Source organism: Gorilla gorilla, chromosome X, assembly GCF_029281585.2.
Source record: "Gorilla gorilla gorilla isolate KB3781 chromosome X, NHGRI_mGorGor1-v2.1_pri, whole genome shotgun sequence".
Lineage (NCBI taxonomy): Eukaryota > Metazoa > Chordata > Mammalia > Primates > Hominidae > Gorilla > Gorilla gorilla.
Window position 1 is genome coordinate 117691823 of NC_073247.2, and position 26568 is coordinate 117718390.

Sequence of the window (26568 nt, forward strand, 5' to 3'; positions counted from 1 at the left end):
GGATTTTTTCAGATATGTAAAGAAATGATATTGATCAGAATCGATGCTCCAATAATATGCAAGTCAAGTTCAGAATTATAAATCAAAAGACTGGAAGTACCTAGCTTTCTATGCCAGAGTTCAGAGTTATATAATTTACTTGAAAATAACCACACATACTTTCTGTTTTTCTTGTCCTTAAGCTCATAGGGAACAATATATTGTACCCTTTAATGTGTAAAATAAATATCAATAGTTTTTAGAATAATACCATAAAAATCATGTCAGTACATTGTAGTGGCAGATAATCCCATGGATATAAAGGATAAGTCACTTGCATTATTTTTCAACAGTTTGTAAACATGTGTCTGAACATGACCTTAAGATATTTCCCATTGTCTTGCTAAACAGATAGAACAAGAGTAGAGATTTTGTTCATTCATTAGGAACATTTTTCACTGAACATTTGTGGAAGAAGCATGAGGTAGTAATTGTTTATTCTTGGAATAAGTGAAAGTAGTTTCAAGAGAATGTATTATTTCTTTTGTGTCTGTCTAAAAGCTATAAAGCTAGAAACACAATTTTAAAATACATAAGGAGAGGCCAGGTGCAGTAGCTCATACTTATAATCCCATCATTTTAGGAGGTCAAGGCATGAGGATCACTTGAGACCAGGAGTTCAAGAGTAGTCTGGGCAACATAGCAAGACCCTATCTCTACAAAAAAAAAAAAAATGTTTAATTAGCTGGGCATGGTGGTGTGCACCTGTGGTCCCAGCTACTGGAGAGGCTGAGCCAGGAGGATCACTTGAGCCGAGGATGTTGAGGTTGCAGTAAACTGTGATTGTGCCACTGCACTCTAGCCTGGGTGGCAGAGAGATACCTTGTCTCTAAACAATAAATGAATAAACAATAAAAATGTAAAAAATACATGAAGGGCATACATATTTCACATTTAAATACGCAGGATAGATAGTTAATCACAAGGCTAAACACTGTGTTCGCATACAGAGCAACACTGTCATATACTTGTGTCAAGTTGCTGGTCAATGCAAACATTTACAGCACAAAAGAGAAATTGTACGTAAATGAAAAACCACTGAAATATCTGTCACAATGTCCATGCATTAAAGTTCATGTACCTTCCCCTGGAGGAGAGACCTTCTACTAGTGGATTAGAGTTTAATCAGATTTACTTTACATGTAGTCCCTGTACAGTTTGTTCTAGATTTCTCAGATTATCATTATTTTGAAGTAACACATTATAAAATTTAATCACACATATTTTGCACTTAATTCTTGTACAATTTGTTTTAAATTTCTAAGATTATAGTTGTTTTTAAGCAACATAGTATAAGAAGAAAGTTTCAGAAAGCAAACCTAATGACAGCCAAAGGAACTGATAGAAGGGAAAGAGATGGAAAAATGATTATACTGCAGTTGCAATTGCTCGATAATCTTCATATTCCAGCCTGTAAGGTCATGAAAGAAAACTTTAAATTATGCCATTGTTGAGGTTTCATCTCGTCTTGGCTTTCATTTCTCTTTCTCTTGCTCTTTTTTCTTTTCTTCTATTAATCAGTCTTCTAGTCTTTTCTCCTTTCATTTTCTCGTCTGGATATATGCCATATAGCAACTTACGGCCTTCCTAGGTAATTCTTGGCCCCTAATGCCAGTTCACAGGGATAGTGAGAATGCTGGGCAATTATTTAACCTGTTTCTTTTTAAAAATCTAGATAAAAACATGGTACAACACCCAATGGTGATCTTCACAAATATTGTGGACATTTTTTTGTTGTTGTCATTCTTGTTAGATCCTTTAAAACTGCCTTAAACTCTTAGGTTTTTCTTTTTCCTTTTTCTTCTCTTCCCCTAAATTCCTGAAGCTTCTTTTTAGTCAGTTTTGTTCGCCATCCTCTGGATTCCTGGAAACCATTCTAAATTAGAAAATCTACTTCATTTTTCATCCCTGTTTTATTTTTTCTGGAATAAATAACCCCAGCCTACTTCAGCCTTTTTTCTGTTTCTGAGGATACCATACCAAATATTTTCTTATAATGTATCCCACAGATGAATAGAAGACTGAACTTTTATAATCTAAGCTAAGATGTAGATACCACAGTAAATACCTGCATCTGATTCAAAAGGTCTATGTAGGAATTTAAACTAAATTCTAGCAGAAAAACTCATTTTTCTTTATCAGTGTGATAGAGCCTTCTCATATCATGTGTGAGGCTTCCTGATCAACTGCTAATAAGTTTTAGATTTCTTTGATCTTGCTTATAGTTCTGGTCTTCCTCCAGCTTGGTTCCCAGGTCCAAACACTACATATGTTATCATTTCGGAGGTTCAGAGTGTCCCGACAGAACATTATTTTTAATATTCATGGTAAACATTCAGCCAAACCTACTTAGATTTATAATAGCACTGCTGAGTCTCATTCCAAAATAAATAGCAGGAAAAGCTTATTTCCCAGTATTCCCGGAGTAGACTTCATGGTAAAGTTTGCTAGGCTGGAATGAAAATCTGTTATCCATTGTGGCTTTTGTATCAGCTTTCCAAGTTAAAGCAATAACTTATTAAGCTTTTTTCTCCTAATTGATTATTTTGACATATAATGATTTTTGGCAGTTGATTTTGGAGTGAGTGCCCAGGTGAGCAGAACTAATGGAAGAAGGAATAGTTTCATTGGGACACCATACTGGATGGCACCTGAGGTGATTGACTGTGATGAGGACCCAAGACGCTCCTATGATTACAGAGTGAGTGTGAGAATTCAGACAGTGGAAATTACAATTTGGAAAGGATTTTTGATTAACATTTATTTTTAATGATAAAACAAAAAAAGCAGGCAGCTCCACATTTTACATTAAATGCTAGTAGGAAATACAAGCCTCTATTTCAGTAAGTGGTTTGATTATATTCATAAAATAATATTTTCTAAGAATGTGGACAAAGTATATACCACTGAGAGTTACCTGCATTTGAGGCAGAATGTGTGGTTTATGTTGCTTGCAACCTATTGGTAAAAATATTATATAATGTGGATTTATATGTATATAAAAATTTAACTTCCAGGAGCAAAGGGCATTGTAAACTTAAAAATGAATAAATGTAAAGCCAATTATTAACCTCCACAGTAACTTAGCTCCAGAAAAGACAAAAAATAATTTGATTACTCAGGGTAATGGAGAAAATCCTTGGCATGTTTCACTTCCAAAACCACAGAAAATCAGTGTAATAGACAAATTAAGTAACAATTCATGCTATTTATTAAAATTTCCACTGAAACTGCAATTTGAACAATATACATATATCCATGTACACATTTCAAAAGGTTGATGTGGAAAGAAAACTCTGCATTTGCTATAGACTGGAAAAACCTCACTCACTCTCCACATAAGTCCAAACAATTAATTGTGGTCTCCCTGAGTGGAACCTAGGACTCAATACTTGAAGTTGATTAAGATTCATCTCTTTTCCCTTTCCTTAAGTGCCCTTTACATGATCTGCAAAATAATTATTTACTGAGAGTCTATTATGTTTGGTGCTGTTAGGAGCTACGAAGACTATGGAAGCATATTCTTCAAGTGGCTTTTTATAAATAATGCTTTATGGTTGTATACTTTTTGCAGTCTTCCAAGGACTTTCACCTGTATTCGTTATTTATTTTTAGTTTTTAGCACCATGTAACTGAAAGAAGTCTTAAGCATAGACTATCACAACTCAAGCTAAGAAATCTATAAACTAGGGTGCTAAAAATCCAGTTAACCTCTGAGGCCGCAGATCACCTGAGGATCAGGAGTTCGAGACCAACCTGGCCAGCATGGCGAAATGCTGTCTCTACTAAAAATACAAAAAATTAGCCAGGCGTGGTGGCAGGCACCTATAATCCTAGCTACTCGGGAGGCTGAGGCAAGAGAATCGCTTGAACCCAGGAGGCAGAGGTTGCAGTGAGCCGAGATTACACCACCGCACTCCAGCCTGGGCGACAGAGTGAGACTCTGTCTCAAGGAAGAAAAAAAAAAGAGAATTCAGTAAACCTGTTTAGGAGTCATTTAGCCAGCCGGTGTATCTCTAGCCCTGTGCCCTTTCCGCACTCTGAAGAAAAAAAGTACTAAACAGTTGGTAGTGAAGAGAATTTTCTAGAGTCTTTTTCTAGCCTTAGTTTAGTATATTCCAGGAACTGCTGAAGTACACACACACACACACACACACACACACACACACATATCAGTCCTATGTAAGTGTATGCTATTGTTATCACCATTTTACTTAGAGTGGAATTAAGGCACAGGGAGTTAAAACATTTGCCCAAGATGATACAACTGGTGGGTCTATGTAATAAAATGTCTTTATGGCAAGTTTCTTTTGGTATTTCAGGTAAAACAATAATATCAATGCATCCAAGATGAACTTTCCTTGCGCTTAACTCCATTCCCTATCAATCTGTTGTGTAGTGAGGTACTGGCTGGTCACTAGCTCAGATTATGTCTTCCTATAATGTCACTCTATAATAAAGCTTCATTATGGGAAACCCATAAAAGAGCTCTGGCATTGACATCCACACCCCCAGCTAAACATTGTTTTGAGATTCTAAATACTACCAATTTCCTATTTTTAAGTGACTTTTTTGTCATCTTTGTCTTTGCAGAGTGATGTGTGGTCTGTGGGAATTACTGCCATTGAAATGGCTGAAGGAGCCCCTCGTGAGTAAAAAATGTTTGATATTTGTTAAAGATTAGGGAAATGTACTGTACAAATCATACAAATCTCTCTCTGTCGAAGAAGATGAGATTGCCACTTGTACCACTCAGCTTTCACTGGCCACACAGGTGTCATACTATGTGCCAAACTACGAATGGTGGCCTTTTCAGTGATTACCAAATGCTTTCTTCAGAATAACTAGATGTGGGTATATAAATCAGCTTGTACTTTTCTTTCTTATAATATCTTATTTTACATTGACTGAGTGTTGTTTCCATTTAGTCTCAGTAGTATTTGGTCCTGACAGTCCTGAGCAACCAGAATAAGGATTCTGGTTAGCATTCCAGTCTATATTTCCTGGTGGAATATTTAGATTCCAGAACATTTACAGTCACACAGTGCTACTGCCTCAGGCTGTGATAGTTGAGAAAATTCTCCAGCATTTCATTGAAATTGAGCTAATCTTCAGCAATGTCAAGAAGTAAGCCTGTTTTTTTTTTCCTCTGGAGTCAATTCAACTTGCCTTTGTGCCCTCTTTACTCCTTTCAGCTGCCTCAGTGCCCATTTCATCTTCTTTTCTCTACCTCCCCATCATTTAAATGACCTGTTAGCATCCTGTTCTCTCAAGGCACTGCTTCCTGATAGGAAAGTAAAAATGGAATGTAAACTGGGTATAAGTGATTGATAACCATCTAATGTGTGACTCCAGAGCATGGCATATTTGCTGTCCTTAGTACCTAAAATCCAAAAGTATAAATGACAATGCATCTTTGGTATTGTTGGATGAGAAGTGTAAAGTAATGCCTTCTGGGGTATGGGGAGGGTTGCTTTGCTTTCCCCTCTCCAAAGCAGATCCTATAGGTTCCCATGTTCTTGTATGCTCTATCTGCAAAATGTCCACCCATCAAGCTTTATGAGCTTGAACTATCTTAGCATTTTGTTTCAAGGCCAATGAGAGGAATTTCAAGAAATAGAAATAATGGTAACATAATTGTTGAAAATTCCTGGTATCCCTTGGAATATTAAAGAGGGGCTGGGATAAAGCTAGGACACCTGTGGAGATCATGTTGCTTCTTGCCTGTATTATAATGCCCCCAAATCAGCAAAGTGCCTAAGTTGGGTGAATAAAAAAGTAATAACGGAAAATGTTAAACAATAAGAAGATTACATACGACACATATATAAAATTGAAATTATACTGAGGGGATGTGGACTATTCCTCATCATCTCCTGATTATTTCTGTTTTGGAAACATACTTAGATTATGTTAAATTGAGCAGCAGCAACTAATATTTCATATTAGTATTGATGCATGGATTTGGTTAGGATACATGCCTGCATTGAGTAGTATCTTTTTTCCATTGTTTCTGAATGCTCCTCACCATGCCTTTCTGGGAAACCAACTTTCTATGTTTTGCAGTTTGTACTTCCTGGGTCACCTTTGTTTGTTTCACTTTTTTTTTTTCATTCCAAAATATTAAGTTACGGGAAAAAGTATTGGTGAGCAAACTCACAGGAGTGCAGAGAAGGAGTTTTGCACAGATTACACAAATGGCAAGCTTCTTACAAAAGATAAGTGAAGGCCAGGAGATTTGGAACTCACAAAGAGAGAAAATAGGGCTGGCCTGCCTGGATCAGTAATTGGAATAATACAACTTTGGTCAAGAGCAGCCCTAAATAGCCTCCCTACTAAAACATTTCTCTTTTACCGGTGTCCTTTGTTGCCTGGAATATTAATTTTGTGTGGAAATAATTGTCATCAGTTTAACTGCAGAAATCCTCCAGGTTATGATAATTATTATCTCATAAGGGATGGCCTTCCAAAGTGACAATTATCTGATAATATCCTCTGAGTTCCAGATAACAAAATTCTCTTCCTTTGGTCTTCCTTTGGTGAGTCTTTTCCAGAGAAGTGAAGAGAGAGACAGAATAACTTCTCCCTGATAGGATGCCATGGGGCATAGGTTCCCAACCCCTGGGCCACACAGCAGGAGGTGAGCGGCGAGCAAGTGAGCAAGCATTACCACCTGAGCTCTGACTCCTGTCAAATCAGCAACGGCATTAGATTCTTCTAGGAGTGGGAACCCTATTGTGAACTAAGCATGCAAGGGATCTAGGTGGTATATTTCTTATGAGAATCCAACTCATGCCTGCTGTTCTGAGATGGAACAGTTTCATCCCCAAACCAACCCCCTACCCCTAGGTCCATGGAAAAATTGTCTTCCACAAAACTAGTCCCTGGTGCCAGAAGGTTTGGGGACCACTGTTGTAGTGGCTCTAGAAAGAGAGAACTGGACACTTGTAAACCAGGAACCCCTTCAGTCCCTAGTTTCTGGGTAGGAATTCAAACAATATGGGGACCTTTATACCAAGGCCAGAACATTTATAATAATCATCCAAACATCAGAGTATCATAGGTTAATTTTGAATAGATGTGGTTTTTAGTCTCTATCTTTTATAGAAAAGATAATCTGTGCCTGGAGGAGAAGCGGGATAGGATCAACAGTTAACCCTGACACCCCTTTCTTGGCAAAGCTGTACACTAGTCAACTTGCCTTAACCTGGACCATATTTTCCCCTATTTTTGCATTCTCCTTGATATTGTAGATCATTTTAAATATTCTCAATGATGCCTTTTTATAGTCCTACTTCTATCCCTTGTAGTGTCACTCTCTCATACCCCATGTCTATCTTTACCTGAGTGCATTGTGGCTCAAATCTACCCGTCCCATCAAGAGGCCTATTCCTTCAATATTCAGAAGATTCCCTCAGATCTCAACATGTGTTAATAATAAATCACATTATTTAACCTAATTCAGACTAAGCCCAGTTTAATATGTGTCCAACCCTTCAAGAGATAATGTGATTTTTAAGGGAGGCTTGCTGTTTCAAAGGAATGAGCCTCTAATGATGAACATTTAGGGAGTGTTATGAGATATAGGTTGGAGGGAGCAGTTACTGACATTCCTGAAATTAGACTATATAGGAAACCATAAACAGCTACTGTTGACATAGCTCTTGTACCCATCCTATGCTCCATTCCTTTGTGAACTTTTCCTTTCCGTTAAAGAAAACTTACCTAGTCAGTGTCCTAGCTCTTGACCCCTGAAGATGTTGTCAGTGGACTAACTGTTGCTCAGATGTTAATAAATGACAACTGCTTAATATTGTACCAACTCCCTTACAATAAGTTTAAAGGACAGAAACTAGAGACTGATTGGACATAGTAAAAGAATAAAAAGGGTTAAATATGATCCTGATACTTTGTACTTGGAGCTAATTCTGCCTTCAGTTATAAAAATGCATCTTCTATTAATTTATACCCATGTAATTGAAAACAAAGCTTGGCCTTTAAACAATTGCCTTTGTATAGCCCTAATAAAATCACTCTGTGGAGTTTTTGTCTACTACTATGAAAGGCCAGTTTGTCACTTTAGGTATTTCTGAGGATGCATTTTGGGAGAGAAAGGATGGCTGTATCAAGAGTCATTAATATCAAATTATCCTTACAAGAATGACACACTTGTAATGTTAGATGAAATTGACACTGTGGTTCTCCATTGGGGATTTTTTGCACTGCCAACTTTCTTTAATCAAAACACAAGAGGGAATAAGTGAGACATATTTAGACACTTATAGAAAAAACCAAAATTCCCAAACCAATGAGATAATTAATTTATATAGCACATATTGGAATAGGTTTTTATTTTTATGCCTGTGTGTATGAAAGAGAGAATGAATGTCCAGTAATTTGGCACAGTCTCAAAGTGCCATAGAGTTAACATCTTTGTTATAATATCAATAGCTGATATTTACTTAGCATCTACTACATGTCAGATACTTTTGGGGGGATTTTAAAAATTATTTAAAAAATTTTTGTGCATACATAATAGATGTATATATTTACGAGGTAAATACACTTTTACTTGTAAGTTTCTAATTAATCCTCACAACAATTCTTTGAAGGGATTCCTCGTGCTACATTTCCTGTTTTTCAGATGAAGAAACCAAGATACAGATAGGCTAGGTAATTTGCCCAGTCACAAAGGTAGAGCTAGGTTTGAACCCAGATGATCTTACTCTAGGGGGTGTATTCTTAACAGTTGCACTATACCTATTTTTTTTTCTAGAACTCTCAGCTTCCAAAACAGATTCTTCTAAGCTTTCTAGACTACTAAATCATTGTTCTTTAAATATTATTGTACTAAACTAGTAGTCTGGTTGAATTTTTCAGTCTGTAATTACATATTCCAATTTTATAACTAAATACCTGCAATACAAAAACGTAGAAGTGTGCTTGTTTCACTTTCAGTTAACTTTTCTAGATACTAATTATCAACTATACATTTCAAATATTTTGTCTAGTTTATTATTAATTTATCCTACTTGGTGATAGTGAAACTTGAGAATCTTATATATTGCAACATTGCGTTAAAACGAGCTTTTCTTTTTCTTTTGAAATACATTCTTTTGTATCTATTTGTCCCTTAGTATCTACTCAACATAATATGTGAAAGATCACTGAGAATCCCCTCTGGAATAAGGAGTGTGTTCTTTAGTTACCCTTCTCATTCTTTCTAAATTTATCTATTTCCCTTTGCAGCTCTGTGTAACCTTCAACCCTTGGAAGCTCTCTTCGTTATTTTGCGGGAATCTGCTCCCACAGTCAAATCCAGCGGATGGTAAAGATGAATGTCTTAATCTCCTAATTACATTGACTTGACATTTTTATGTTAGCAAAGAAGTTTTAATTCATTTGGTCAGTCCTGCTGCACCATCCTGGTTGGACAATATTTCCTAAAGTCTAATATCTTAACTGGGAGGTCTAAATGACCAGTTTTCATTAAGAGGTAGCTAGCCAACTATAAGTAAGTAATATCCTCTATAGTATTTTCTGATGATATTACTGTACTGCCATTAATGGGCATGTTCAGTTGTTTCCCCAGTAATGGGATGAACTGATGGCAACTATTTGTGAAGTTTCTTGTGTTGCTTATATAGGTAGTCAGTTATATGCAGCCCTGTTGATTAGTACATTAAACCAAACACACACAGACCTAGAGCAGAAGACTTGTTCTCCCAGGGCACTTACATGCCAGCTAAACTTGGGAATCCTTCTCTCTGAAGCTTGTTGATCTTGTACCTGAAACTCTTGCTTATTATTAGTTTTTCTTGCTTTCCCTGGTAGAAGTGGTGACTGTGATTTGATTGCTAACATTCTGCATTGGAATTCAGTTTAACCCTTTCCATGGATTCAGTTTTTATGGCCACATCTGTTTTCATGGGTCATTTTACAAGATTAGTTAGTCCTGGTGCTTTTAACATCCTATTTTTGGATCATTATATTCATTCCTCTATAGTTAAAACTGCATATAGTCAAATGAAAAATACGGAGTATGACTGCTGTGGGCCGATCAATCTAGTCTTGCAGACTACATATATCACATTAACCATTTAGTCATCATATCTGCACTTGAGTTTTTACCAGGTACATACAGTTAACTTATTGAAACTTCTACTGTAATTTAGATGGAATATGCTATTGACTCTTGCTTCTTTTTCTGAGGTCTAAATGGCCTCACTTTATAACGTATGTTGCCAAACTGCAGGATATTTGGCAATTGAGAAGACAATAATACCTAAAGGAAACTCTCTCCAAATATGATTTTCAGAGAGGCATGTGGGTGGTGGTGGGAAGAGGTCTGACAGGACTGAGAACACTTTTTTTTCCTCTCTTTGACTCATTTTTTAGGTCCCGTAAGTTCCACAATTTCATGGAAAAGTGTACAATAAAAAATTTCCTGTTTCGTCCTACTTCTGCAAACATGCTTCATCACCCATTTGTTCGGGATATAAAAAATGAACGACATGTTGTTGAGTCATTAACAAGGCATCTTACTGGAATCATTAAAAAAAGACAGAAAAAAGGTAGAATCTGTTAAGTTTTATTTTACTGAAATGAATATTCAGAGTTTATTCATGTATTGTTTCCAGGAAAAAGTAATATTTGTTTAAGACTTAGATTGAAAATAAAACTTCTGAGGCCTTTGATATTTAGTTTTGCCAATAATATGCCATGTGCTCTTATTTAATTTTCTCTTGCGTGTGTGTGTGTGTGTGTGTGTGTGTGTGTGTGTGTGTATAGTTACTAATTCTTGCCAGTTACACCTGGCAAATGTTCATATTTACGAAGACCTTGAAAGCATCCAATAAAGTTTTGTGATATGCCAATTTTAAGTAACTAACTAAATAAAATAAATAAAAGATAAAAGGTAACAAAATGTATATCTTGCTTTTTTTTCAGTTGGTATTTTGACTCTACAAGAGATAAATGGATTTGTAATTAACCATTTATTCACTGCTAATTTTGAAGTAGTATTTGTGCACCACACAAAGCTTGTTTTATGTACTAAACTCCAAATATAAAATATAATTAAAGGAACTAATTGATACAAATAAACATAAACTTCTGTCTATTAATAAAAGTGAACTTCTATTAAAAATGGCAGGATTTGCAGTGAGCCAAGATCGTGCCACTGCACTCCAGCCCGGGTGACAGAACAAGACGCTGCCTCAAAAAAATAAAAATAAAAGTGCCAGGATGGATTTTCACCAAGTCCAGAAGAAGCCCCTGGGAAGTCCTAACTTTATATATTATGTTACATATTCCACATTTGATTTTGCGGACCATAGGCAGAGTTGAGAGTAACAATGGAATGTAAAAGGAAAACTTGAAAAAGCAGGCATCCTCAGATCAGCTGTGGGATTGATTGTAGTGGGGCTTGTTGTATCTATACATGTATCATGTTTTGAGGCAAGGAGCAGCAAGAATTAATTTATTTATCTATGGTAATGAAGTTATTCAGCCAACTTTACAGAGGCCAGCCAGTTTCAAATGGGTTCAGGAAAACCGCACATCTATTTGGTAATATGCTAATTTCCAGAATTGCAAAATTTCCAAAATGTTACCTGTAGGAAAAGTTCCATTTATATGGAAGTTACACTAAAGATATAAATATAGTTGCCCTGAACATTTTAATATAGGAAATTCAAAATAAAACTCTTGTTTGTAATCTTCTATATTTCAGTAGTCACAGTACAGCTGATGATAGGAAAGAAGCTGAATGTTTTCAATGTGTTTAGTGTAAAACACAGAATTAAGAATTTGCCTTCTCATTGAAAAGACCACATATCAACCTCAAGCCATAAAGTCCTTACATCTAGAGCCCACAGCTGTAAGCCATGCTCACCACTATTTAGAGTTTCTCTTGTCTCATTCTCCCTTTGTCCCATTCTCTCTTCTTTCTCTTTAGAATTGCAGAAATCAGGTTGCTAAATTTTCTCTGTTCAGAGAAATTAATGTGCATGCAATAGCTATATTGTGCTGCAAAAGTGGGCCTAGAAACTAGAATATGGTCTACATCACAAACCAAGTACTTTTGAAGGGCTACCTTCTTGCCCTTGTAATTCACTCCACATCCTAAGAAGCAGAGGGAACAAGGTGATTAAGTGGATAACATGCTTATCTGCTGACTGTTTATGCATTATGTTTTTCTCTTTCATAAAAAAAGGAATACCTTTGATCTTTGAAAGAGAAGAAGCTATTAAGGAACAGTACACCATGAGAAGATTCAGGTGCGTTCCACAAATTGCATATATAATTTGATGATAGCAATTCACATAAGGCCGTTGATTCCATACTGTTGCCTTTGGTTCAGAAAGACTTAATTCTTTCTGATACAACAAATAACAAATCTCTGTTTTTAAGAGATATTGAGTGAAAATGTGAGAATTCTTTATTACTACCCAAAGACTCCTTAATATCTGGCAAGTGAAGATCAAGTAGATATCATATGTCATTAATAATTGAATACATTAGTAATACAAATGTTACCTGCAGAATATTTCAGACATTAAGGGAATGATTTCAGAAAGGTTTACTGAAGGTATCTTCATTGCAGAAAATGTCCATCTTTTAAAGTAAAAACAATGCCCCTGAATGGCTCCATTCCACTAAAAATTCTAATTGTATGCCAATCATTTGTGTGTTTATTTTAGAGGACCCTCTTGCACTCACGAGCTTCTGAGATTGCCAACCAGCAGCAGATGCAGACCACTTAGAGTCCTGCATGGGGAACCCTCTCAGCCAAGGTGGCTACCTGATCGAGAAGAGCCACAGGTCCAGGCACTTCAGCAGCTACAGGGAGCAGCCAGGGTATTCATGCCACTGCAGGCTCTGGACAGTGCACCTAAGCCTCTAAAGGGGCAGGCTCAGGCACCTCAACGACTACAAGGGGCAGCTCGGGTGTTCATGCCACTACAGGCTCAGGTGAAGGCTAAGGCCTCTAAACCTCTACAAATGCAGATTAAGGCACCTCCACCACTACGGAGGGCAGCCAGGGTGCTCATGCCACTACAGGCACAGGTTAGGGCACCTAGGCTTCTGCAGATACAGTCCCAGGTATCCAAAAAGCAGCAGGCCCAGACCCAGACATCAGAACCACAAGATCTGGACCAGGTACCAGAGGAATTTCAGGGTCAAGATCAGGTACCCGAACAACAAAGGCAGGGCCAGGCCCCTGAACAACAGCAGAGGCACAACCAGGTGCCTGAACAAGAGCTGGAGCAGAACCAGGCACCTGAACAGCCAGAGGTACAGGAACAGGCTGCCGAGCCTGCACAGGCAGAGACTGAGGCAGAGGAACCTGAGTCATTACGAGTAAATGCCCAGGTATTTCTGCCCCTGCTATCACAAGATCACCATGTGCTGTTGCCACTACATTTGGATACTCAGGTGCTCATTCCAGTAGAGGGGCAAACTGAAGGATCACCTCAGGCACAGGCTTGGACACTAGAACCCCCACAGGCAATTGGCTCAGTTCAAGCACTGATAGAGGGACTATCAAGAGACTTGCTTCGGGCACCAAACTCAAATAACTCAAAGCCACTTGGTCCGTTGCAAACCCTGATGGAAAATCTGTCATCAAATAGGTTTTACTCACAACCAGAACAGGCACGGGAGAAAAAATCAAAAGTTTCTACTCTGAGGCAAGCACTGGCAAAAAGACTATCACCAAAGAGGTTCAGGGCAAAGTCATCATGGAGACCTGAAAAGCTTGAACTCTCGGATTTAGAAGCCCGCAGGCAAAGGCGCCAACACAAATGGGAAGATATCTTTTATCAGCATGAGGAAGAATTGAGACAAGTTGATAAAGTAAGAATTTTTGATATTTTTACTCTGAGTCAAAAATGAAGAGAAAATGTGATAGCTCATGCGGATGTTTTTTCTCAGTAAAACCAAATGAAATAAATATTCCTTGTGTTCTACAGAAGATATACTAAATAATTTGTACTTCAAATAAATTTTTGTGAAATTTGTAGATAATTGTAACTAAATATGAGAAAAATATTTTTCAGTATCTCTACTGAAATATAGCTTTAATTATTAGTTTTCTGTCTATTATTCTTTAACCAATAAAGTGTCAACGAATGCACATTAAAAATTACTATTTTGGATCTTTAAAAATTACTTTCATAGCTTAAAATTTCAAAGGTAACTCATCAAAAATAAGCACAAAACAAAATTTGCTTTTGTTACTCTAACCTTTAAGTTAGTTTATTCTTTCTTCCAATAGAATGCCAAACTATACTATTTGAGCGAATTACACTCATTTTTGTACTACAGTATGTTTAAATCAAGGTTAAAATGAGAAGGCAAAGCAGTTTCCAAAATATTTTGTATATGGTTACCATATTTATGACTTGTTTCACTAATTTGCTGCCCGTTTTACGTAATTAATCAATTATGTGGCCTCACAGAACGTGAAACAATTTACAAATTTTTCTCTGTGTTAGAAGACCAACAGGTTCGTATGCCCACTGCATAGTAACAGACAAATTACACATGCATCAAGAATGCAGCAGAAGAGTTTAATGATCAGCAGGGCATGGAGTGAGGAGGTTGGGAGGAGACCCTCGAATCCATCTCCTGGAGGAGTTCTGGGATGGGGTTTTTAAGGGGATTGTAGAGGGTGAGGTGCTGGATAATTGGAGTTGTTGATTGGTCAGGGTAAGGTTGATGGTCCTTGAAATCATCAGGATGTGGAAACTGCATTTTTTGGTGAGTCAGCCTCTTGTGGGGTCCTTCAGACCAGTTGGCGTCAGTGGGGTCCTTCAGACCAGTTGATTGACAATAGTTTCACTGGTATGCAAGACCTGAAGAAATATCTCAAAGGAAAAACAACATTTCATAATGTTCAAGTTGTTATCTACAGAGCAGTTAAGGGGAATGATGATGTTGCAATAAGGTCTACGTGATTCTAGGAAAATAGGCAACAAACATCTATTGAGGAAGGAGGTCAGAGAGCAAGCTGACCTAAAGATTAGTGCTAAACGTGCTTCAAGCTTGGTATATTTTTGTTTCTTCCCCTCTCTTCTTCTGTGATTAATTTTATAAGTTAATAAGGGTGGTTTCATCTGTACCCTTTTGAAATGTGGAATACAGTGTGTTAAACTCCATTTTATCTAAGAACAGTCACTAAAACGTAATTGTTTCAAAAATCCTTTAATAAAAAGTGAATATAATTTTACTGGAGTTATTGAATTTAATCTGGTGGATTCTAAACTGATAATGAAGAATTATGGGCTTGATAACAAATTAATGAGGTTAGATAAGGTTAGGGGAGCAGTTGTTTTCTAATACTCCCCACATCCATTTGTGTAAAAGGAATCATTGTGATAATCCTAACTTATACCCTTTTATCCACATCTATTTACCCAATAATAATCATTGTAATAATTACAAATGAATTTTATCTGAGTATCTAGATAAGGAATTCTTTGAGTTTGTGCACATTGAGCCAATTAAACAAATGCTAATTTGTTGACATGTTTAACATGAGAAAAGGTAGGAGCAGCAAGAGAAGCAAGGCCCAAAAGGGAAAATGGATGTCTAGTTCGCAGAGAAAAAGGGAACTATAAAGAGCAAGAAACTAGATGGAGAAAAGGGAGGTTTAAGTCTAGAATGGTGACATTTGGCAAAAACTAGCTCATCTAAAATGCTAATGATTTTTCTCGATGAACCCTAGTAATCAATTAGATCTAATGGGTTTTGCGTTTATGAATAAGACTTTTATTGATCTCTGAAAGATTCAGTGATACCAGCATGGCACACACTTATTGTCATTTATTGTTTTAAACATATATGTGGAAAGCCATTCTAAAATTTTTAAAAGTCAATAAATAATAGTTACCAATCTCATGACTCTAGGATATTGTACAAGCATTTATATCTTTATGTGTGGTCGTTGAAGAAAATATAAAGGAAAAGAAAATTATTGATAATATAGTCAAAGTCACAGATCTTCATGATACCTGAAATTTTATTAGAGTTGAGAGACATAGGTGGGTGCTTTAAGTCACCAGCAGGAAACAAAAAAATGCATTTTTATTAATCTTTCAGTTGAAGAGATAATATTGATTGGATTAAAGGGGAAAACAGTTTCCTAAAGTCCTAGATCTCAATTAGGGAGAAATATTTGCACCACTGTATTACAGATCTTCCATTGCTCAGGAAGACCAAACTTTGAAGTTATAATAGCTTGCTAAATGTGACAGTTAGTTTGGTGTTATGAGTCAATCAAGTTTTAGGCCAGAGATTCTTAACCTGGACCCTGTAGATGAACTTCAGGAGGTCAGCAATCCACCAGAAAATATATGTAATAGGTATGTCTATATGCAATTTTCTGTGGACAGTCTATAGCATTTCTCAGATTCTGAAAGGGATCCAGAACTAAACACTATTAGAAACTACTAGTTTAAATCATTTTTAATATTTGGATATTATTCTTTTAAATTGTGTATTATTTTAAATTATATATTATATAATACATATAAACAACTCAGCATTAAGATGATGAAGTTGTTCCTATCACTTGCATTTTAACAACAATTAAAACAATTACTTTCCTTTTTGTTTCAAAGGACAAAGAAGATGAATCATCAGACAATGATGAAGTATTTCATTCGATTCAGGCTGAAGTCCAGATAGAGCCATTGAAGCCATACATTTCAAATCCTAAAAAAATTGAGGTAAATTTTTCAATATGAGTTGTTGTGACATTAGTAAGAACCCAGAACAGTGGTTCTTAAACTTTTTGGTCTCAGTGTCCCTTTATACTCTTAAACATTGAGGACCTCAAAAAGCTTTCATTTTTTTACATGGGTTGTATCATTTGATATTTAATTTATTAAAAGTTAAAACTGAAAAACATTTAAAATATTAATTCATTTAAAAGGAATGAAACTATTACATGTTAACATAAGAAACACATTTTTAATGAGAAAACTGTATTTTCCCAAAACAAAATTTTAGAGAGATTGACATTGTTTTACTTTTTTGTAAGTCTCTTAAATCTATCTTGCTTAATGAAAAACAGCTGGATTCTCACATCTGCTTCTGCATTCAATCTGTTGCCATGTGTTGTTTTGGTTGAAGTATACGAATAAAAGCTGGCTTCTCACATATAGGTAGTGGGAAAGAGTCAATTTTCATAGATTGCTTAGATAATTGAGTAAATTATTGAATAATGTATCAAAACTAGAGAAGTGGAATCTAAAACCATATCAATGAAATGTTGTATATTCAGTTAATAATAAAACTCATTGATCTATCTTATGCTATGAATAGATGTTTTGCTTATGCGTGATTTTTAACTTCATGCATTGATCAGTTGGAAAATATTGGTTCACTTTGTATATAGATCTTCCCAGACATTTACATGTTTCATTATACAATATCAAAAAACAGCATTTGTTAATGTTACCATCAAGTTCATCATAAAAGTTACCGAGTATTGTTAAGTTGTCAAGTGCTTGGTGGGAGATATGTTTGAAAATTCTAATTTTCCTTTGCAAGCTCAAATTTTATCATTGCTAAATTGTAGCATCATTTTTTCCCCTTAAATTGACAGGTTTACTTTATTCATTAAAAATAAAATGTCTACCAAATACCCAGAGTTTAAATAATCATAGTTTGTCAGTCTTTCTTTAAGCAAAAATATTGTACATGAAAAATTCTGGCAGTTTCGTTTTGTAACACAAACACACAAATATTTTTCCTTGATTAGCTCTGGTCTGGAATGCAGTTTGTGACAGGGTCTGGGACATTTAATCTATGTTTTGTTTTGTTTTGTTTTTGTTTTGTTTTACAATTATAAGAATAATTAAGTTAGTCCTAGTGTCCATTTTGACTTCTGTTTTCATGACTATATTAATAGTATCCTATTTAGAACATATATTGGTGAGGCCGGAGTTGTAGGTTTTCTTGTCTAGAAAAGGTAGCATCATCATCATAGCCAGTATTCCTAATAGTCAGCCATCTAAAACAATCTTTTTGTAGATTGTTTTGAACAATCAAGTAGATTAGGTGAGTGTGTGAAGAACTCAAACTCTTGCCTTATTGATGGTGCGTCAGGTGCCTCATTGTTGCTCCTAATCAGCACAAGATGTTACACAGGAGTCTACTATGAAGTCTTTTATGGACAACTCTCATTTTTAAGTACAATTCCCCTAATACTAACAGTCCTCTGAAGTTAATAACAAAGAGTATTGTTTTATAAATACTAACCACTGGCAGGAGGAACATAAGCCAGACTGTATTATATAATTAGAAGAGGCAATATGTCTTTTTCTTTGCCTTGTTAAATGACTTTACTCAAACTCACAGGTAATAATTATTACCTTAAACCTGACACTTTAAGCAGGAAATGTAATGAGTTGTGTCTGATTTGAAATACATCATTATCTTAGTATATGTTATTCTTACTAATCATTTTCCTCTCCCCAGTTTTGAAATTAAATACAGCCAATTTATATTAGGAATTATATTTTTTATTTTTGGCCGTTACCTATTTTGAGTAATTTTTGCCTCCTGTAGTGACAATAAACTTCCTAAGATCAGCTTCATAAGCCAAAAGTCCCCGACCGGGTCATATGATACCAATTATATGAAATGAAAGTGGAAAAAAATAGGCAGATGCTTACCCTCACCTACCTGTCTCTCGGAGTGTAGAGAGAGCCTTGATAAGTCACTTCATAAAGAAAAAATAATGTACTAAGGCTACTCTAGTTTCTAGAAAGTATAGAATGAGTTTATCAGCATGCATATGCTAGATTAAAAAAGTAACACTCTTAAATTTCCTTTTTAAAGAATCTAGTATGACTGCCTTATTGCATGTCAGAATGACCTATGTTTTGGGCAGCTAAAACTTCTTTGAGTAGAAACCTGGTGATACAAGTCTTAGTGAGGCAAGGCAACATTCCCTGGCCCTGTCTACCAATGTTGGCAGAAAGTAAAATTCCCCCATTGGTGGAAGCTGGCTTATTATATGCACCCTTTCTTGAGTATTTGGCTATATTCAATGATTGTATGATTAGTAAAATGCAAATTAATCTATTTAGAGTTGAAACAGTACTTGGAACACTAATTATGATAGTACAGTCAAATTGTAAAGCAGAAATACATACTTTCTTGCTTTCTTAAAGATGGGACACTTTTGACTAGAGAGATTTTAATGAAATGTATGTGTGTGTGACAACTTTTGAAAATCTAGGGTTAGCTTAAAAGGATGAGTGTGTAAGAATTAGAACTTAAATTCTGAGTAAGAAGTTTAAACTTGATATAAAAAGCAATGTGATAACATGGAAAGAACATTAAATTAGAAGTTGGGAGACCTGCATTCTGATTTTAGATGTTCCTTTCACTTGACATAAAATTCTTAGAAAAGTCATTTTCCCTCTTTAGGCTACAGATTCCTCAACAATAAATTAAGATTTTGATTATATGAGCTCCAGAATCTGTTCCTATGCTAAAGATCAAATATACCATCAGAAATTATGGTTAAGCAAGTCTAATGTTGTAAGTCATTATGAAATAGAATCTGTTTATTAAAATCATATTTTATAAGTTAGATTTTAGGAAAATATATATGAAGACAGGCATTTTCCCACAAATTAATAGCTCAGTACACTTTATGATCAAGAATTCTACTGAAGTATTGCATTGTGTCTTTAAGGTTCAAGAGATATCTCCTTCTGTGCCTAACAACCAGGATCATGCACATCATGTCAAGTTCTCTTCAAGGTATGTGTCTTTGATTTCTATATTAAAATTATTCATAATTATCAAATGGAAAATTAAAAATTATTTCATTGATAATACATTTTGTGAAGTCAACTAAAATATCCGTGACAACATCATCACCATTGACTTTATTGGCCCACATTGAAAACCTTAACTTGCAATGATCCATTACCTGTATCTTTCATATTTGGTCATACTGCAGTCTCTGTGATATTTAATTTGCTAAATAGATGGCAAGGTTCACAATTTTAAAAAGAAACAATAATAACAAATACTTTGACAGTATTCAATTAGTAGTCGATGATAAAAAGACATGAAATTTCAAGTGAATTTTCACACATGTGCTGCATGATAAAACACACACACCAATTCTCTTTAACTTCAGAAGCTAATGCCACAGAATGGGTAAGCCTAAAAATGTCCTATAGTCAAAATCAAATCTAAAACTCAATATTATATAAGTAAAATATCATATATAATATTGATACCAGTCACTGTATTTTTTAATCTTTGTAATATTGGTGATCTTCAATAATTTTCAAAGATCATGTTCCATATGTCAGATATTGTGTGCATTCTGTTATATTTGAAAACTAAATTTTAAGGTAGATTTTTTAAGAAAATCACACCCCCTCCAGCCCCAACTCACAATAGAGAGAACTTAGCCTATATTGATTCACTTAGTCAGTAAATATTTATTGAACACTCACTATATTCAAGGTATTGGACAGTATGGCCAGATGGCATACAGTTAATGTTATGTAGTATATATTTTCTTGCTTCATTACTTAAAAAACCCCATACAATTATGTCTTCAGATTTAACTGGAGTGCAGAAATCTTGAAAAATTGTAAAGCAAGACTGCGAACTTTCTTTTTCTCTGCACTCAATGAATGGATTGTCATGGTCGATCTGACCTCAAAGGAAAGAAACCAGTTTAGTTTTGAGTAGTTGGTTTTGGTATCATGGAACATGACTTTAATAAAATCCAATATATAAAATCCATACTTGGTGTTAAACTCAGAGTAATTGTTCACTTTACAAAAGGATTTTGAATTTATGAATAACAAATACATTGCCTTTAAATATAGTTAAATTTAAAAAGTTAACTTAAATGAAACTCAAATCTTTCCTGAAATTTGGGGCCATGGAAAAAAGTTTGTCTATTCCAGGCCTAAATCAATAACCAAAGTCCTTCCCATATAGAAATACCAAAATAACTGTAAAATTTAGCAGCATTAGTCCAAAGAAACTCTCTAAATATTCTTTAAATTTGAATAGTAAGAACGAAAGTGCTCTATTTGTCTGTCAGTGTAGCTATCTAAATCCGGAATGGGACGTTAAAAACATGAATTTCAAGCATTTAAAATCTGGATAATAACAATAGAATATATGACATAACAGTAACTTGTTTATTATGTTAAAATACTCACATACACTATAAGGTTATGTTTATTGCTGTGTTACTCAGGTAAAATATTGTCTGAATGTTAGCTTTAAAAGCCTATAGAAATTTTTAGAAATTAATATATATATAAAGGAAACATACACTCTATGAAAACATATTTTTCTTATTTTGGAAATCGTTACTCTATTCTAGACAAAATAGCAAGTTTGGGGGAAAATGGAAACTGGAAATTATTACTCAAGTTATACTTCTTTTTCAGTTTGATATATACCCATATATTTAAACAAAACTTTGTGTTGGACTTTATGTTGAGTTGTACATTCCCTTTATGAATGTTAGGACATGGCACATGCTTTTCTGTCTTTTCATTAGCGTTCCTCAGCGGTCTCTTTTGGAACAAGCTCAGAAGCCCATTGACATCAGACAAAGGAGTTCGCAAAATCGTCAAAATTGGCTGGCAGCATCAGGTGATTCAAAGCACAAAATTTTAGCAGGCAAAACACAGAGCTACTGTTTAACAATTTATATTTCAGAAGTCAAGAAAGAAGAATTTCAAGAAGGAATGAATCAAAAGTGTCAGGGAGCCCAAGTAGGATTAGGACCTGAAGGCCATTGTATTTGGCAATTGGGTGGTCAGTGGTGGCCTTTGAGAAATGGAAAATAATTTTTCTGAATTTTCTTCTTTTTGTTGGGTAGTAGTTAGGAATGTGTCTAAGAAGGCGGGGGGAGTCAGCTTTATTAGGTTTCTATACCACGTAAGAAAAATATGGTAAAGAAACTTGAGAGAGACCTCTCCAGCAGGCTAAAATTTATAGGTAGCAATTAGAATATTGTATGGAGGAGTTGTGAGTGTGTGTTTCATTTATCAGTTGGTTACTTCACCTCTCCAAAATAGGACAATATCTCATAAATATCCCTAAATGTTACAGAGTGATGGTTTTACTCAAAATACATGAACAATTAATCTATCAAATCATAGAAAATAACTTCAAAAGTTGTGATGTGAATTTCAAAAAAGTATTTTAAGATGTGCTTTTGAGAGAGTTTAAATGAATTATAGATTTATGAAATATTAGGATAAACAAAGCCAAAAGTTGTGCCATGGATCATGCAATCTGGCATTATCCAGTTTTAAGCAATCCAGGTAAGTTAAGCAAGGGAAAAATGGCTGATTGAGTTGCTGATATGTAAAAATATAGTATACTGATTTTATTAAAATGTTAATAATAAAAATGATACAGATGTACTTCACTTTTTGAAAAGTGGATATTTGAAGATCAAAACTTAAAACACATTATTCTTCTTAAGTGACTCAGATTATGGTAGAGTTCTTTTAAATAGCACTGTCTCCTCATACACAAATACTATGTTGTGAAAATCAGATAAGCCTGAGTGAAAAGCAAATTTTTAAAAATTTTTTCCCAGAGTCTTTTCTTTCTGGCTTGACTATGGCTAATTTTGCTAATACAGGGCAAACAACTGAAAATTTAAGGTTTATTCATGTGGCATTTTTGAAATAAGGAAATTCTGGATTAGATCCCAAAGCAGTCATAGCATTGATAAAAGGGAGAAGGCATCTGTGCAGATAATAGCTAAATGTCTTTTCAGCTCCAAATTTCTTTTATTTTATTGTTTATGCTACATAGACCATTTGATATTCTCAGGAAATTACATGCTTCATTATGGAGGAAATCTCAGAGCACCTTACTATAAATTTGTCTCAGAATCTTAGTGCACTCACTTGAACTTATTTGGTCTACTAACATACCAAAAGACTTAAAAGAAAATGGTTTCCTGAAAAAAAAAAAAAAAAAAGCACAAGTACAACAGTGCCAGAAGATGGGGACACAAATTTTAGCATGTGTTCAGTGTAATGTTCTCAAAGGCCAGCAGTATTTGCAAATATATGTCTTTTGGAGTTGGAGTATCTATACTTTGGCTATGTATACCAAGACTGAAAATAAGAGGGACAATAGTATTTATCTTGAAAATCTAAGCACACAAAAACATTAAACAGGGACCTGAGTTTTCTCTTAGTGAAGCTTTTTCTAAGTACACTCACCCAGACCTGAATTTTGAGCCTGTTAAATATTCTCACCAGATTTTAATCACAGGGGTTATTTACCATACCACAACTCAATATTAAAACCTAATCTCCAAACCAGATACATTTGTATTTTAAATGGAAATATTTACACTATAGAATTGAGCTGTTCAATGTGGTAGCAACTAGCCACATGTAGCTATTAAAATAAAAAGTAAAATGAAAATTAAATAAAATTTAAAAGTCACTTTCTCAGGCACACTGGCCACATTTCAAATGCTCAGTAGTCATGGGTGACTAATGACCACTGTTAATGGACAGTTCAGATACAGAAGATTTCTATCACTGCAGAAAGTTTTGTTGTACATTGCTGCTATAAAAAGGTTCCCAGCTTTATAGAAACGGGTGTTATCTCTTTTCAGTAGTTCACTCCTCAACTGTATTGAACTACATCTGGATATATCATTGGGTGGAAATATATGGGGGTTAAGATTGAAGAATGTAAATTTGTTTGAGTTCATTGTAGATTCTGGATATTAGCCCTTTGTCAGATGAGTAGGTTGCGAAAATTTTCTCCCATTTTGTAGGTTGCCTGTTCGCTCTGATGGTAGTTTCTTTTGCTGTGCAGAAGCTCTTTAGTTTAATTAGATCCCATTTGTCAATTTTGGCTTTTTTTGCCATTGCTTTTGGTGTTTTAGACATGAAGTCCTTGCCCATGCCTATGTCCTGAATGGTAATGCCTAGGTTTTCTTCTAGGGTTTTTATGGTTTTAGGTCTAACGTTTAAGTCTTTAATCCATCTTGAATTGATTTTTGTATAAGGTGTAAGGAAGGGATCCAGTTTCAGCTTTCTACATATGGCTAGCCAGTTTTCCCAGCACCATTTATTAAATAGGGAATCCTTTCCCCATTGCTTGTTTTTCTCAGGTTCGTCAAAGATCAGATAGTTGTAGACATGTGGCGTTATTTCTGAGGGCTCTGTTCTGTTCCATTGATCTATATCTCTGTTTTGATACCACTACCATGCTGTTTTGGTTACTGTACCTTGTAGTACAGTTTGAAGTCAGGTAGTGTGATGCCTCCAGCTTTGTTCTTTTGGCTTAGGATTGACTTGGCAATGCGGGCTCTTTTTTGGTTCCATATGAACTTTAAAGTAGTTTTTTCCAATTCTGTGAAGAAAGGCATCGGTAGGTTGATGGGGATGGCATTGAATCTGTAAATTACCTTGGGCAGTATGGCCATTTTCATGATATTGATTCTTCCTACCCATGAGCATGGAATGTTCTTCCATTTGTTTGTATCCTCTTTTATTTCCTTGAGCAGTGGTTTGTAGTTCTCCTTGAAGAGGTCCTTCACATCCCTTGTAAGTTGGATTTACAAGAAAAAAACAAACAACCCCATCAAAAAGTGGGTGAAGGATATGAACAGACACTTCTCAAAAGAAGACATTTATGCAGCCAAAAAACACATGAAAAAATGCTCATCATCACTGGCCATCAGAGAAATGCAAATCAAAACCACAATGAGATACCATCTCACACCAGTTAGAATGGCAATCATTAAAAAGTCAGGAAACAACAGGTGCTGGAGAGGATGTGGAGAAATAGGAACACTTTTACACTGTTGGTGGGACTGTAAACTAGTTCAACCATTGTGGAAGTCAGTGTGGCGGTTCCTCAGGGATCTAGAACTGGAAATACCATTTGACCCAGCAATCCCATTACTGGGTATATACCCAAAGGACTATAAATCATGCTGCTATAAAGACACGTGCACACATATGTTTATTGCGGCACTATTCACAATAGCAAAGACTTGGAACCAACCCAAATGTCCAACAATGATAGACTGCATTAAGAAAATGTGGCACATATACACCATGGAATACTATGCAGCCATAAAAAATGATGAGTTCATGTCCTTTGTAGGGACATGGATGAAATTGGAAATCATCATTCTCAGTAAACTATCACAAGAACAAAAAACCAAACACCACATATTCTCACTCATAGGTGGGAATTGAACAATGAGATCACATGGACACAGGAAGGGGAATATAACACTCTGGGGACTGTTGTGGGGTGGGGGGAGGGGGGAGGGATAGCACTGGGAGATATACCTAATACTAGATGACGAGTTAGTGGGTGCAGTGCACCAGCATGGCACATGTACACATATGTAACTAACCTGCACAATGTGCACATGTACCCTAAAACTTAAAGTATAATAAAAAAAAAAAGATTGAAGAATGAACTCTCCTCTTGAGGGTTTTGGCTAGTCTATCATCTTCTAATAAATACACTGTCGGGCTTTTTTTTCTACTGGTCAGTATGTGAGGCCAGTGGTACTCCCAGTCCTTCCTACTCTTGATACATTTTTTTAAATGTATCTACCTGGCTATCAGTCGGACTATGTATCTTCTTACATAGATAGAGATATTTGGTAAGTGTACACTTAATACTGAAAACAGAGCAGCCATGTAGGTCTACAGATGGAAGAAAACTTGAACCCCTGCTAATACCCCTGAAAAGAGAATTTAAGATCCTGGCCCCATGAGAATTTTCAGGTGATACTTCCTGAATGGAATCATAAAAATGACAAAAAAGAAAAAAGAAAAAAAAACAAGGGATTTAACTGATACACTATACAAATGAAGGCAATGGCTGTAACCACCATTGTTACTACTGTGTTTTTGGCATTCCATAGAATCTTCTTCTGAGGAAGACAGTCCTGTGACTGGAAGGAGGTCTCAGTCATCACCGCCTTATTCTACTATTGATCAGAAGTTGCTGGTTGACATCCATGTAAGTTTCCATCTTAACACATTAATGTCTATTATTTTTTATTTTTCATTTATTTTGGCTTACACATTCTCATATTCACTTGAGGGAAAGGTTAAAGAGTTTAGTTTTTTAATTAACATTTTAAAGATAGATTCTCATTGCTTTGTGAATACATAGAACACAAAATCTAGAAATTAAAATTGAAATGGGAAAACACTTAACCAATCAGAGAATATTTTATTTTCACATTCTTGTGTCAGTTAGAACATGTCTGGGAGAGTAGTGATAAAAAGCTGTTTGTAAAACCTAATCTCAGATTGAGGGGTACAGGTTAGATGTCCAACTTTTAATAGCATTCCTTGAGTGATGAGGCAATGCATAAATATAAAACATTTAGTAAAAAACAGAGTGTCCTCTGACTGCATAAATAAAAAGTCTTCCAGCTCTTTGTGAACATGTTTAGATTGTTATAATGCAGATTTTAAATTGTCCTAATGCAATGTGCTT

General features: G+C 35.4%; 1 protein-coding gene across 2 annotated transcripts in view; it reads left to right on the forward strand.

Moving 5' to 3' along the window:
* The window catches only part of NRK (Nik related kinase), a 136517-nt gene that overhangs the window by 74296 nt on the left and 35653 nt on the right, over positions 1–26568 (forward strand). For both annotated transcript variants that reach the window (XM_004064644.3, XM_055375958.1), the window contains exons 8-17: positions 2610–2740; positions 4633–4687; positions 9289–9367; positions 10438–10613; positions 12257–12320; positions 12744–13899; positions 16668–16775; positions 19760–19827; positions 21608–21702; positions 25985–26082. In XM_004064644.3, the coding sequence (XP_004064692.2) occupies positions 2610–2740; positions 4633–4687; positions 9289–9367; positions 10438–10613; positions 12257–12320; positions 12744–13899; positions 16668–16775; positions 19760–19827; positions 21608–21702; positions 25985–26082 (2030 nt within the window). The remainder of the gene's footprint in view (positions 1–2609; positions 2741–4632; positions 4688–9288; positions 9368–10437; positions 10614–12256; positions 12321–12743; positions 13900–16667; positions 16776–19759; positions 19828–21607; positions 21703–25984; positions 26083–26568) is intronic.